At 45.7% G+C, this 14,373-nt stretch overlaps 1 protein-coding gene across 2 annotated transcripts in view; it reads right to left on the reverse strand.

Moving 5' to 3' along the window:
• The window catches only part of ZNF365 (zinc finger protein 365), an 88,666-nt gene that overhangs the window by 17,019 nt on the left and 57,274 nt on the right, over positions 1-14,373 (reverse strand). The window contains exons 1-2 of one of the 2 annotated variants that reach the window (XM_006742803.3): positions 7,709-8,395; positions 5,229-5,984 (exon numbers count right to left, since the gene is read on the reverse strand). In XM_006742803.3, coding sequence (XP_006742866.1) covers positions 5,229-5,971 — 743 coding nt within the window. In that variant the 5' untranslated portion in view covers positions 5,972-5,984; positions 7,709-8,395. Of the gene's footprint in view, positions 1-5,228; positions 5,985-7,708; positions 8,396-14,373 lie in introns of those variants that run through there. The other variant, XM_081824185.1, reaches the window with a different exon arrangement.

A 14,373-nucleotide genomic window follows, 5' to 3' on the forward strand; every position in this document is an offset into this window, starting at 1 on the left:
GGCCCCACAGGGTGGAATGGGCACCTGCAGCCCATCTGAAGCCATGCCATCTCTACTTTTGTTGGCCCTTTGCCTCACCTTTCTCTTTTGGCTTCTTTGACTAAACCGAAAGGTATATACTTCTCATTAAGAGCTTAAAAAATAACTCTAATGAGAAAGTCAAATGACTCTCACTGGTAATAAGTAGATCAACATTACATCTAAGCCCCTGGGTCCAGACAGAAAGAAGGTACACGGACATTAGACAGAGAAAAACGGAATATTTTCCTTGGTCTCCAACTTTTAACCATCCCTAAGAGGGCGTGTTTGACGTCCAGTTTTTCCTACATTACTTTTAAGTCTGCATGGAAAGCAGCCTGGAAAGAGAGGACCTCATTTACATAAACGCACTAAAATGTGGAGCAAACAGACCCCTCCCTGTCCCACTGAACCCTACATGTAACATGATTTTTCCTGGCCTGTTTCCTAGCTATGGATCCATCTGGAGACCAAGTTGTCTACTCACTGCTTTAGCTGATCAAAAATAGAAATGCTGTAATTAAGTGGCAAGAGGGTTTAGCTGTGCAAAGCAAGGTATACCAAGTCAAACTTTAAAAGGCCAGCATCCCACAGCTAGCTTACGATAGAAACCTAACTCATGTTACCTGGCTCAGGCCATCCCTTTAGGCCTCTTTCATCATACCCCTAATGATCTGTTTAATGTTTAATTTTACCTTCTGGCCTCTTCCTGCCGTAAATGCAGAAATGGGACTCATCCGGTATACCACAGGAGGACCTAGAACAGTACCTGACGCACGGCAGGCACTTAGTGCAAGATTTGTCTCCTGGGCTGACTGCCAGCTGAGAGCAGGGCAAATAATGAAGGAAGAAGGGAAGGATTATACCTATCGTAGCTTGCAAGGGAGTAGGATGGAGATTCGACAGAATTATAAGGGGGCCCCTCACCACAATAAAGGGCTGGCATGCTCCATTCTGACTGGCCACGGACAACCAGAGAGTCACGTTAAAAGCCCTGGGCTGGTATTCCAGAAGCTGAATAGCATAACCACACTTAGGACGCCAGCATTTCCCTATTTCCCAACACCTTTGATGCCAGCTGATATCTCCTTTAATCTCATCAGAAAAATAAATGACGTCACCGTAGCAGCTCTCTCAAAACAGCAAAGAAGCCGGCCCATTCCAAAATGGGCCAGATTCAGTATTACATAAGTCGTGACGCTTTGGGCAAATACCCCATTTTCAAAAGTCTGGCTGAGACACAGTGAATTAATGGAAAAAGCACTCAGCAGAGAGACAGGGAATATGGGTTTCAATTTCAGCTCTGCTACCAAATTTTTGTCCTTGGGCGAGTCATTCCACTACTCTGGGCCTTATTTTCCACGTCTGTAAAATGAGAGTGTTATCCTGAAGGAGACAAGGAGTACCTTCCAGTTCCCAAATCACACGATCTCCTCAGGGGCCATCTCTAATAGTCTTTCTTCTCCCTGCTGTCCCTTCAATGTCGCTCTCCTCTGGCCACCGATGCAAATAACTGCCCTTCCTCCTCACTTCCTCAGTGTGGCCTCTCCACATTTAAAAAAAAAATCTGTTCTCTAATAGTTTATCAACTTGAAACCATGCCTTGTATTTAAGCACTTGTTCCAACTACCTTGGGTCTGAACATGGACATGATCACAGGGATGTTTTATGCTTCCTATGCAGGATGTTAGCTCCTTAGAGGAAAACAGCATGAATTTTATGTTCCCCATATACACCTAGCACGGTGCCAGGCACATCACAGGTGCTCAGTTAGGGCTTTCCAGTCTTACCAGAAGGAGGTACAGAAAAACTTGGGATTACTGGTATTACACAGGTGTGCTCCAAACCTTGGATGACCCACTCAGCCACAAATCAGCTACCATCCACGTCCATCCTTTCTTGTTAAGGGATACCTTACCGCAAGGTTGGCTGGGATTGATTTACCTGATTACAGGCAGTGGCTACCCTATAGCTCTGAATACTCTTGAATAAGTAAATACCTGCTTCAATAGCACTTTTAAAGTTGCAGAGACTTCGTGAAGATGACGGACAACATCCCCCTTGGATTTGCACCCCAGAAACAAATAGACACCTCTCTCCAGGGATACAATAAGACTCACCAGCCCAAAAAGTACAAGATATTGCCTATTCAATCTCCTCGGTTATAGAGCTTACATATAGGCCCTCTATAATGCAAGGCCATTCAGCCTATGGACAGCTTCAGGGCAGAAGCGGCCCTGGAGTCTTTCATTTCAGTTTGAAAGAAAGGATTTTAAAGTTGAGAGAACAAATCCATAAGCAGAAGAGCCTCCTAAGCCTCACTTGAAAGGATCTTAAAATTGAGGGAAAAACAATCCGTACGCGAGAGAGCCTCACGTAGGTGTTTGGGTTTTTTAAAACTGAATCTCCCATCTGTGTCTCAAAGGGTCCCCAGAGTTGAAGTCCACGTTGAGTAGGACTGCAACCACGCGCTTTCTCTCACAAATAAGTCTTGAGGGCTCATCTGGAGGGGTTTAGCAGGGCAGCACAACTCCTGGTTTGCTCTCTGGCCAAATAGGGTCTTCCCGTATCTAAGAGGTCACCTCTTTGGTCAAAGACATAGCTCCGTGAGGGCTGGTGAGGAGGGAAGGGGCTGGTCCCGGGCAGGCAAATCTAGTTGAATGAACTCGGTTTCAGTGGTGCGGCAGATGAGCAGCTGGCTTGCTCTGCACCCCCGTTTTGGGGGCAGGGGGTGGGTGTCAGGGAGGCTGAACACTACAGACCCTGAGGGAGCTGGCCAGTCACCCTCTCAGACCAAGAGCTCCAGTGTCCTTCCTGGAAACAAGACTCTTTCAGTGCTTTTTTACGTACAGAAAGAGTGATTATTTGAGACCTGAATACGAACGGACAGGCCAGGCCAAATGAAGGCTTTAAAAAAATGAAGACTTTGTTAATTTTATGTTTAAAATTTTAAGGCAGTTTCACTGTATTTTCATTGAAAGTGTTTTTATTTTTAATGTTATTGCTGCTGCCCCCCTCCGTAGTCCAAAATGACATACTAAAAACCAATTCATAATTTATCTTCAGATATACTCACAAAAACGTGAACAAAGACATATGTATAAGGCCGTTAACTGAGGCACTATTTTTAATACTAGGAAAACAGAACAAAACCATGTATTCATTAATAGCAAGCTGATGAAATCAGCCATGAAGGCATCCACACCACGGCCATGCGATAGCCAAAAGGAATGACATAATCCTATATTTAGTGCCTGAAGGATGCCTGCAACACACTATGTTAAAACAACAACAAATTCCACACATAAGTGGCAGAATAGTATGTGTCACGATTCCACTTGGGAGAATATAGCATCTCTCTCTGTGTATAAAGTACATACGATTGTAACTACATAGGAAAGGTCTGGAAGGACATTCACCAAGCTAAACAGTAGCTGTCTCTGGAGGATGGAGCAGGGTATGCTTGGAGAGGAAGGGACACTTTTAACACATACAGTTCTACCCTGTCAAATTTTTTTTTTTTATGAGTATATATTACTTTTTCAATTGGTCTTCAGGTAACAGCACTGGGTTAACATTGTCATAATTGATCCACGCATGGCCCGCTTTTACTAAGTTAAGTTATACTAAGATATTCTTAATAACTAAGCACTCTTGAACCCAACACCCCAAACAAAAGTTAGATCCTTGGCAATAACCTAGATCTAACTATATGATTCTCCCTGCCATCATACTGGCTTCCCTCCAGGCAACCACCAGCCCAAATCCCACATTCATTATTTACTTGTGTAGTTAATAAGTAAAATATGACAAATCAATATGTGCAAACAATCAGTTTGTTTTCCTTTTAAATTCACTGCTCTTCAGTCAAACAGAAATACCACAAATTTAATTCTAAGCTTGTCTTTGCACATAGGGGAACCCCATCTGCCATTTTTCCGGTGATGCAATGTTAATCACCCTGGTGGCCGCAATGGGTCATCATGGCACTAACTTCCCACGGGGAAACTCCAGAAGCCAAGAAAGAAACATTTTTCATTACAGATCATTTCCCTAAAAGCAAAGTAAATCCGTGGCTGATTTGAATCTGTCCTCACTAGGTAATTAAAAAAATTTCTAGTTGATCAGAGCAGGCTTTCCCTCTAGGTAGAACATAGGCATTTAGTGATACTAGGTAATGATCTCTTTAATATATAGGGTTTCTCAGCCTCTCGCCAAATGGAGAGGCTTTAATTACTACACTTTAAGAGACAATACATGATAGAAGAGTGCCAGTGGACACAGAAAGTATGAAATTAAGTCAACCTCTATAATATAATCCAAGTTATTTGAAACCTTCCTTCTAGTTTATCCTAGGGTATCCATTTTTATGCCCTTTGATTCTACGAATTCTGAGCCTCCATTTAAAACTAAATCCAACATTCTGCATTTGGGAAATATACTGCATTATTAGGTATGCTTTTCTAGTTTGAGTTGAAGCCATACTTCCTGATAAGGAAATGCTTTTCCAAGTAGGATGTCTTTCACCTCTATCTTGTGAAAACCATTTGTCAACTCTGTGCAAGCCTGACTGACTCTAGCATCACATACCATTCTACAAAAAGAAAATTCTCAAACTAAAATCATAGAAGCCAGCAGGATCAGAAAGTCTCCTCTGGGTTTACTAATGCCTGCTTCTTCCAAATAAAAACTATAATTAAATGGATTCTCAGCTACCAACATTTAATTAACACGAGCAGATAATCCAAAATGGCAAAGAAGCCAGAATTACTGGTATTTAGAGCATATTTATATACTCGAACAAGACAGCATCTCATGTTCTTGACTTGGCTACATGGAGGGAGGCTACCAAGAGGAAATGGTTGGGCTAGAGCCGCCTCTCTGCCTTCCCATTCACCTCCCCCCTGCTCACCAGCTGGTGCTGGGAACCGATCCCACCACAGATACACTGCTACTCCTCTCTCTCAAAACGAACGTTCCTATAATTTCCAAGGCGAGAAGGGACTGAATATTTTGACTCTCCTGCTGCCGGGTTGCAGACTATACGCAGAGAGGGTCAATGGTATCAAAAGCCTTGTGCATCCCACATTCAACTGTATCAATGCGAAAGGCAGCCAAAGTAGCTGCAAGTAAGAAAAACCCAATCGTGGCTTGACCTGTGCTTGTAACTCGGGGGTAGGCGCCTAAAGCGACCGCACAACACCACTTACTCTTCCTTCCGGAGCAGCTCCTCCTCGGACTCGCTCAGGCGCTGCCTGAGCGCAGCGATCATCTCCACCGCCACGTCCACCTGGCGGTTCAGGGCCCGCTCTCGCCTCTGCACCTCCTGCTTTTTCTGCGTCAGCTGCACAAAGGCCGCCCGAACTTCCAACAGTTCGGCCGTTTTCTGGGCCAACTCTTTGGTGAGTTTATCGATTCTCTTCTCGATGGTCCTGTCCACGGCCTCGACCATCCGGTTGAATTTTTCTCGGATGTGGGCCTCGAAAGCGGCTTTGGTGTCCGAGGTGGGCAGTCCAGGACTGGAGCGCGGCCCCTCCAGTGAGTCTGCACGCAGGTCCAGCGCCGTGTAGGTCTGCACATAGGACACGGGCCGCTCGGCCACCACCTCGAATGGCTTCCTGTCCTTGGAGTGTTCGTGCGAAATGCTGTATAAGTTCACATAGCTGGGTTTCTGCTTCACCACGTGGCCCGTACCCTGCAGTTTTCCCTGTTTCAGGGGTTCTGAGGCAGTGACTAGGTCTGTGTCTTTGAGGGATGGGAAGAGGCTGCATTTGGTCAGGAGGGTTCTTTCCTGGTAGCTGTGACTGAATTCCAGATGGGCCCTCAACGAGGACAGACTTCTAAACCTGGTATGGTCTCCACACCTCGGGCAGCGGAACGGCAGGCACACAGCAACATTCTGGAAGGACTCCTGCCAGGGGTATCTGCTTGCCTCAAAAGCCTGCTGTTGCATTACTCTTCAGGTCCTGGGCAGGGCAACGGAAAACAGGTAGTTTACACATCTGTTTAAAAAGTGCTGCCGAGACGCTTGTGGCCCCTCACCTCTACCAGGGCAGAGGCTTTTGGCTTCAAATGCCTTTGGCATATAATATCTCACATTAAAATTAAAACCTACGATCCGCGGGCCAAATCCAGCCGCATTCACTCCTTTCTGTGTGGCCTACTACTGCTTTTGCACTGAAGGCAAAGATGAGTGACTAGTTGGGACAGAGCCTCTATGGCCTGCAAAGCCAAAATGACTTACTCCTGGGCCTTTAGGAAAAGCTTGCCAAGCTCCCCCCGCCCCAGCCCAAGATGAAGAAGGTGGGTAAAATTCTCTTTTTGCAGATGAGAAAACTGGAGCAAGGAGGTAAAGTAATGAATTCAAAGCCAGATGGAAAGTGGCAGATCCGGAAGTGGAATTTAAGTTTCCTGCCCTCCTGAACTGAGCACACTCACTGCAAACCTGTGCCCTATTCTACTGATACAATCCTGGTAAGCATGAATTCCAAAAAGGAGGAAAACTCACACAAATTGTCAAAATTTGTCCTGAGAGAGAGAGTTCAGCGATCTTTCTTCAAACATAGGAATGATATTACTCAAGCTAGGCGCAGTGGCATTAAACACAGAATCAGCTGGAAATTTTTCAACCTGAGATTTTGCCTTTAGTTATTGTTGTGATGGCATAAATCAAAATATTATGGTAACAATGATAGCCTCCCATATTCCAGATTTACTGACATTTGGGAACTCAAGATATCAAATATATTTTGACCCAAGAGGGACCATGGTCAGGACTTCAGAAAAATAACAGTGTTCTGAATGGATTTATCTCATCTCTGATCCTGTTTTAATATGATAACCTTTAGAGATGGCCAATATTTGAACCCGACAGGTATCAGCATAACTCTTTTAATAACAGGAAGTTCTTATTTCCTTGTAGCAATTTATTATCTTAGCCCTCGCAACAGATGACTGCTAGCAACCCTATTCTGCAAGCAGGGCATACCTATTCCCTCCAGGAATGGTTTCTACTTAAACGTAACAAGCCCTGGGCCCCCAAAAAGAGGAAGCTCAACTAAGGGTCTAGACTGGAAAGTGTTGTTATTGGGCCCTCAACCTCTTCAAAAAGCAGAGGCGCAAACGGTCCCCAGCCAGGTAGGCAAAGCCTCCAGGTTAATAAGCCTCTGGCCCCTAGAGAGGGGAACCTCTTCCTGTGCTACGGCGGGCCGTTTAACGACCGGTTTTGTGGAGACAGGATGCAAACCCTGACCGAAAAGGCAGCAGAGAGGTGAAGGCAGGGAAGTCTGGATTTCAAGGGGTGAAGTGGGGAAGGGTTGGCATCCCCGAATGGGGAAATGGGTAATCACACACTCTGGGAGTACTCGTGCTTTCAAGGGCCCAGGGGAAACCCCAGTCCACAGGGTTGGCGGAAAAGCCCTCATTCCCTCTGGCCGCGCAGGGCAGGCTGGCAAAGATGCTCTCCGGAGGGTCCCGGCTCTCCCCGCCCCCACTCCGCTGCGGGCCAGCCCTCGGGAGCCAGAGTGGATTCGTGCGCACACGAGTTCCCGCAAGTGGGGGCCGACAGCTTAACTCCCCGGCGCGCGGAGGGGACGCGACCCCTCCCCAGCCCGGGACCGCCCCGCCGGTCCTCTCTGCCGCGCCCCCCGGGCCGGGCCGCAGGCGCAGAAGCCCCGCTGCCGCCACTTACCCGACTTGTTGCTGCAGCTGCAGCCGCTGCTGCTGCCGCGGCGGCCGGTGCTACTGCTGCGGGAGCAAAGCGGTTTTCAGCAGAGCCGTAAATCAGGCTGAGCCCGGGCCCGCTCCCACCCCCCGCGCACCCCCGCGCCGGGACCCGCGGCGTCCAAGGCGGAGCGTGGCGCGGGCCGGCGGGGTCGGCGCGCGCGGCTGCGGGGGATCCCGGCGCCCGAGAGCGACCGCCCCGGGGCGGGGGAGGCCTGGGGCGCCAGCGGCCCCGCGAGCGACACCCCGCTCTGCCCAGCGTGGGGGAGCACCGTCTGCCCGCCCCCAGCCGTGAAGCGGGATGGGGCTCAGGATCCCACTGACATCACCCGGGGAGCCGCTGGGCTTGCTGCCCGGGGGAGGGAAGGGGAAAAGCGTGCCAGGCTCGGAGGCGCTGCGCTTTCTGCAGGCCCTGGCCAGCTCTTTTGCACTTTACAGTTACTGGGGAGCGGGAGAGTGTGGATGAGGATGAGGCGCGGCTGGGTGTCTTCGCTAATCTGCCGGCAGGAAGGTCCGGGTGTTCATTTTAGGACCTCCTCATCTTAAGCAGCGGGGCCGAGAATGTCCCAAAATAACCTAGCGTCTACTCTAGCCCCACCAGCTGAGCATCCTGGTGCTAAGTTAACCGGCAGAACTAAATCTAGTAAAGTATGTGGGTTGTGAATAAATAAAGCGAGAAGACCCCCCACGCCCTCAGCCGGATTGCTGAGGGACACGCCTCCTCTCCCCTAATCCTCAGGCCTCCAGTCCCCGCCCCTCCCCGCAGGAGCGAAGATCTCTCATCCTACAGAGGTTTCTTTCCTTCTGAAAGACCCTGATGACTCAGCTTTTTATTTTAACCTGTTTTGGGGTATTCCTGGTCTAACTCTTGAAATATGAAACCAGGGTAAAAGTTACTGTTGGGTTTTCTTGTTAGAAAGAGAGATTCTGTTCATCTGTGTAGTTATTTCAGTGTATCTTCTTGACTCCTAAGGGTGTCTCTGTTCTCAGAGCTTACTATATTACTCCTTTCAACGCTGATTTTATTTCAATTGTGAATATCTCAATAATTATCTTAGATTTTGTTTATTTATTTATTTTGGGCAAACTCTAGAGTCAGACATGATTCAAATCCTAATTCTGGGATTCAAATCCTGACTTCTAGGACCTGCATCAAGTTAGACTTTTCTGTGCCGTGGATTTCTCATCTGCGAAATGGAGATAATCGGGACCTACCTCTTAATGTGATGAGGATCAAATGAGGTTGTGAGGGTAAAGCACACTCTCTGACCCAGAACTACACTGATAAAATCAGCTCTGGTTATTTCAGGTACAAGAGAGGAGCCTACACGTCTATAAAAAACGGAAGAAAAGGGGAACTAAATATGTACTGACTTCCACATAAAGGTTGATATAGGCTGTTGTGCTGGGGTGCATTCTCTTTGAAAAGATTATATTTCATTGAATTCATCTGATGACTCTCAAAAATATGTTTATTCCAAAAATCAATTCACTTAGTAAAATATTCTTAAGTGTGAAATGTACATGTAATGGAGGGCAACCTCATCCTGGTCATCTAACGGATGGGAGGAGCATACAGGGTAAGCCTCTCTCAGGGGCTGCCTGCCTTAGAACAAAATGCCCCAAAAGTAGCTCTGGAGAAAAAAAGCTCTTGGGTTCAGGTCCCTCCCATTTCTTAGGCAGCTTCCTGCCTCTGGTCCTTGAGTTCCTCCCCTGTAAAAATAAAAGGATGGGGATTTTCAAGGTCCTTTTTTCACCCTAAAAGTATAAAGGATAGTATCAAGTAATTATGGAGAGGTTGTACTATTCAGGATCTAGAGTTGAGCACTGTGGGAGATTCAACTCTGATAGAAGGCACTCAGGACCTTACAGTTTACACCAGTTACTCTCAAGGTGTATCCTCTCACTTCCAACCAGCAGCGCGAGCATTAGCTAGTAACTAGTTAGAAATGCAAATTATGTGCCTTGCACCAAACCTACCAAATCAGAAACTCTGAAGTGGGAGCAAGCAATCTGTGGTTTAACAAGTTCTGCAGGTAATTCTGATGAATATTAGTTTTGAGAACCTCTCATTTACACAGTACCTCTTCATTTACGGTCTACGACAAATCAAAAGGTGTGTTATCTCCATGATCATTGTGTTTATGCTGGGCACTGTGCTAAGCATTTTATTATCTCATTTAATCTTTCCAACACCTGTGAGGGAGAGGGGCCCTCGTGCACTCGGTTTCAGCCACGCTGGTATTCCTTTCCTTCTTTAAGGGTTTAGTTTTTCCATTTCAGGTCCTTCTTTTCTGGATAATGCCTACTTATCCTTCAGGGCTCAGCTTGCGTGTCCCCTTTCCCAGGAGGTCCACCCCGATCCTGCCCAGCTAGATCAGCTCCTGCTAGTAAAATTTACCACAATAGAGTTTACCACAGTGGAATTATTTGTATAGTTACCTATTTAATATTTATGTCCACTATTAACCATAAGCTACATGAGTAGCTTGTCTTACTCCCCCGCATATTCGCAGTACCTATCATGGTGTTGATCACATACAAAATGCTCAGTAAATATTTTTTGAAGGAATTTTAAATGTTGAAAATGAATTCCCTTTCTACTTAAGGGGAAGCTGAGGCTCAAAAAAGTTAAGTAGCTTTCCTGAGATCACACATGTAGAAAGTATTAGAGCCAGGACTCCAAACTGCAGATTTTTTTTTTAAAGATTTTATTTATTTATTTGACAGAGAGACAGAGCACAAGCAGGGGGAGCAGGAGAGGGAGAAGCAGACTCCCCGCTGATCAGGGAGCCTGATGCTCCATGCAGGGCTCCATGCAGGGCTTGATCCCAGGACCCTGGGATCATGACCTGAGCCGAAGGCAGGTGATTAACCAACTGAGCCACCCAGGCATCCAAACTCCAGATTTTAACCGCTATTCTCATAGCCTTTCCAATTTCTGACAAAGAAAATAAAGTTCTGAGAGAGAAAATGACTTGCCTGAAGTTATATAGCTAGTAAATAATAGGATCAGGATTAGAATTCATGTCTTCTAATATGTATGTTCTTTCATACTACATTACGCTGCTTTACCCTGCCCTTCAGGAACTTATAAGCAGTGGGATGGACAAGGTATACATATGGGACAAATTAAAAGAAATTAAGTGGTACATATCTACAGGGCCTGGTATCATGCCTGATACATGGTAGATGTTCAATAAATGTCTACGGAATGAGCAATGATCATAGCTTCCACCTTTGGAATATTTACAACATGTCTCCTGCTACTAAGTGTTTATAAGCATATCTAATGTTTCTGAAAGTAGGGCTCTTGAAGTCTGGGAAGCTTGTTAAAATGCAGATGTCTGGGATTTAGACCTAATTCCTTGGAATCTATGGGTGTGGGTCTTGAGAATCTGCATTTCCCCCTATCTCCAGGTGACTCTCCCATCCACTAAGGTCTGAGAAACAATTCATTGTTAAAATCACCATTCAAGGCAGACATTGGTAGCACAAGGGGAAATGCTGCTTGAGATGTCATGAAAGTTGCTGCAGGTCACACCACTAGCAAGCGTCAGAGATAGTAAGGATTTGAATCATTTTGACTCCAAAAGCCTATGCTGTTCCCACTGCCACTGCTAAACGAGGGAGGGATGGGGAGAGGGAAAGACGATGGGCAGGATGGAGGAGCAGGCAAGGAGGAAGGAGAGAAGGAAGGCCAAACAATTACTGGAGAAAATGGATTTCATTGAAGAGGGAAAGAGACTATCAGGCGGGGTTGTCAGACCATCCTTGCTGAAAGCCCTGGGAACTGAATGGAGATTTATGGGCTGCCTTGCCTCTCTCCTTACCTAATAACATCTACTCATCGTGACCAGAAGGACAGCCTTTCAAACACAGGTTTCCTGAACCACAGAGGCTTTTTAAACAGCAAATGCATTTTGTTAAATAGAGTGGTTACATTTGCCAAAAAGTGACTTTAGAAGGACCAAACACAGACCCTCTCAAATGTGAATAAGCTCTCCAGATCAAGGAAGGACCCCAGATCAGCATCTGTGTGCAGTTGGGCCCCCTGAGTTACAGAGCTAGTAAGTGGCCTGAAGATCAGAGGCAGTCCTCCGCAGTCAGACAAATCATTTCACACAGAATGTCAGGTAATTATGAAAATCCAGGGAGGATGTGAGTAACCTTGCTCCAGACTGACTTTAAGTATTTTTACGTAGCAGATAAGTTCTCTGCTGCTACATCTTCATCTCCCTAATGCACCTAATTGCATTTATGTATTTTTCCAACCAGTAATAATGGAGCGCCTACTATGTTCCATTACTAATTGCTTGCATCATTTCAGCTTCAGAGTCGGAGCTCTAATCTGGCTTTAAAGCCTCCACCAGAATAATCTACTAGAAACCTCTCTTTCTGTTAAATTTCGTTGGCATGGCAACCACCAAGCAACACCATGGAGAGTGCCTTAAATCCCACAGCAGTCTGTTAGCCTGAGTGAGTCTGCAGAGAGGAGGCCATATAGAGAGGCTAAAAATAGACAACTTACAGCAAGGTGCCCTGCACTCCTACCACCCAGGAGGATTATCACTTTCTTGCTCCCCTTGTTGGGGTCAAACGTGAGCCACAGGAGAGAATGGGCCAGGCTTCCAGTTGGCAGATTTTTCCAACCCAGTGCCTGGGCTGGGAATGTGGAGACCCGAAGTCTAAGGCCAGCTTCACCTCCTAATGAGCTGTGTGAGGTTCTGTTCAGGGATTTAGTGTCCTCACTTATAAAGGGCAGGGGCTGGTATGGATTAAGTACTTCCCAGGGCCACAGGCCTAGTTACTAGCCCAACGTGTTTGTCATTGCCTTGCTAACACAGATTGGGGGGCTAGGGGAGAAGACATGGCAGACAGATGTGATGGTGGTGGAATTTGTCAACAGGCAATTTGGCAAAAATCTTTAGTTGTCATCTCTTCTGCTAATAAGAGCTAATGTGTATCAAGTGCTTACCAGGTGCTGAGGAGCGTTCTAGGTGATTTCACAGAATATGCTATTTTACCTTCCTAACAAGGCTAGGGGAAAGGCATTACTGGTATCCTATGTTATAAATGAGTAAACTGAGTCACAGAGCGGTAAAGTAAACATCATTTTCACAGAAGTAGCAAATTATGTAGGTAGGATTTTGAACTTGGAACCACCTAAATTCAGAACCAACATGCTTGACCATGATTCCGTTGTATCTCTAGTGCCTTGATCATTGCCTGGTACCTGAAGGGCTCTCAAAAACTAATTGTCGAATGTGCAGTAAATGACTGGTATGCTAGAAGGTTCTCAGTGCCTATCATTCAAAAATCTTCAAGCCCTTTTTCTTTCTTGGTAGTTTATTATGTGAAGAGAAACCTTTGAGACATCTCCCCTAAGCAAACTGGTTGTGGGAGAGCTAGAAAGCATGTTGCTATGGAATAAAATATACAGAAAAAGATACAGTTAAAATAAGGGGATTGTTAGATAATGAGTTTGAATTATGTAATTATGTGAAGAATGAATTATGAAACTGATGTTCTGTCAAAATAGGGCCTGTTTTCTAGGACCTAGAATACATAGGCAATTTTGTTTCACTATTTTAGGCGAAATTTTGTTTTTAGAAGCAGAGAGGGAAAAGAGAGCACTTATAACTATAGGCAAGAGAGAACTGAACTTGAAAATAAAATACAGGCTATAGAAATAATTCTTCTTATTAGGCAGAAGGATTGCCCCCCTCCTTACTGCCCCTCCCCACCTCGACCCCCAGCAGTGCAGGACTGATTTTTTTAGGTTATGCTAAGAGATATATTGTACTAGGCGGCTCACGGCTAAGATCATAAGATAATTTAAAAAGACAGCTTCTTTGGAACATGACTATTACAAGGTGAAAATAAGTAGTGTTTTTCAGTCTCTACCATCTAGTCTAATTCCTTTCTAAAAATGAGTTGTTAGATTAAACTTTTATTGGAGACAAATATACAGATAATAATTTTTCATATCATAAGTGTAAATCATAATGAATTTTCACAACTAGATACACTCATGTGACCAGAATCCAGATCAAGAAACAGAGCTTCTGCTTCCCAGAACACTCCTTTGTATTCCTATCAAGTACTCACCCTTTCCTCCCCTGGGGTAACCATCATCCCAACTGCTAACAGCATGGATTAGGCTGGCCTCTGTGTCCTTCACACTAATGAAATCATATTGCATGTACCCTTTTTGGTTTGGGTAGATACTGCCTAAAAGTATTCAAAAATGTTATTCCAGGGGTGCCTGGGTGGCTCAGTCGTTAGGCGTCTGCCTTCGGCTCGGGTCGTGATCCCGGGGTCCTGGGATCGAGCCCCGCATCGGGCTCCCTGCTCTGCCGGGAAGCCTGCTTCTCCCTCTCCCACTCCCCCTGCTTGTGTTCCCCCTCTCGCTGTGTCTCTCTCTGTCAAATAAATAAATAAAATCTTAAAAAAAAATGTTATTCCAATTTATAAACCTACCCTCAATGTGGAAGCGTCTCAAACACTACACATCCTCTCCAACTCTTGGAATTTTCTGATATTAATTGAGCCTTTCTGGTAGATGTGTGCTGATAATCTCATTGTGGTTTAATTCACGAGCCCCTGATGGCTAATGAGGTTGAAGTGCTC

The sequence above is a fragment of the Leptonychotes weddellii genome, chromosome 6 (assembly GCF_054177405.1).
Source record: "Leptonychotes weddellii isolate Sample4059 chromosome 6, ASM5417740v2, whole genome shotgun sequence".
Taxonomy (NCBI): Eukaryota; Metazoa; Chordata; class Mammalia; order Carnivora; family Phocidae; genus Leptonychotes; species Leptonychotes weddellii.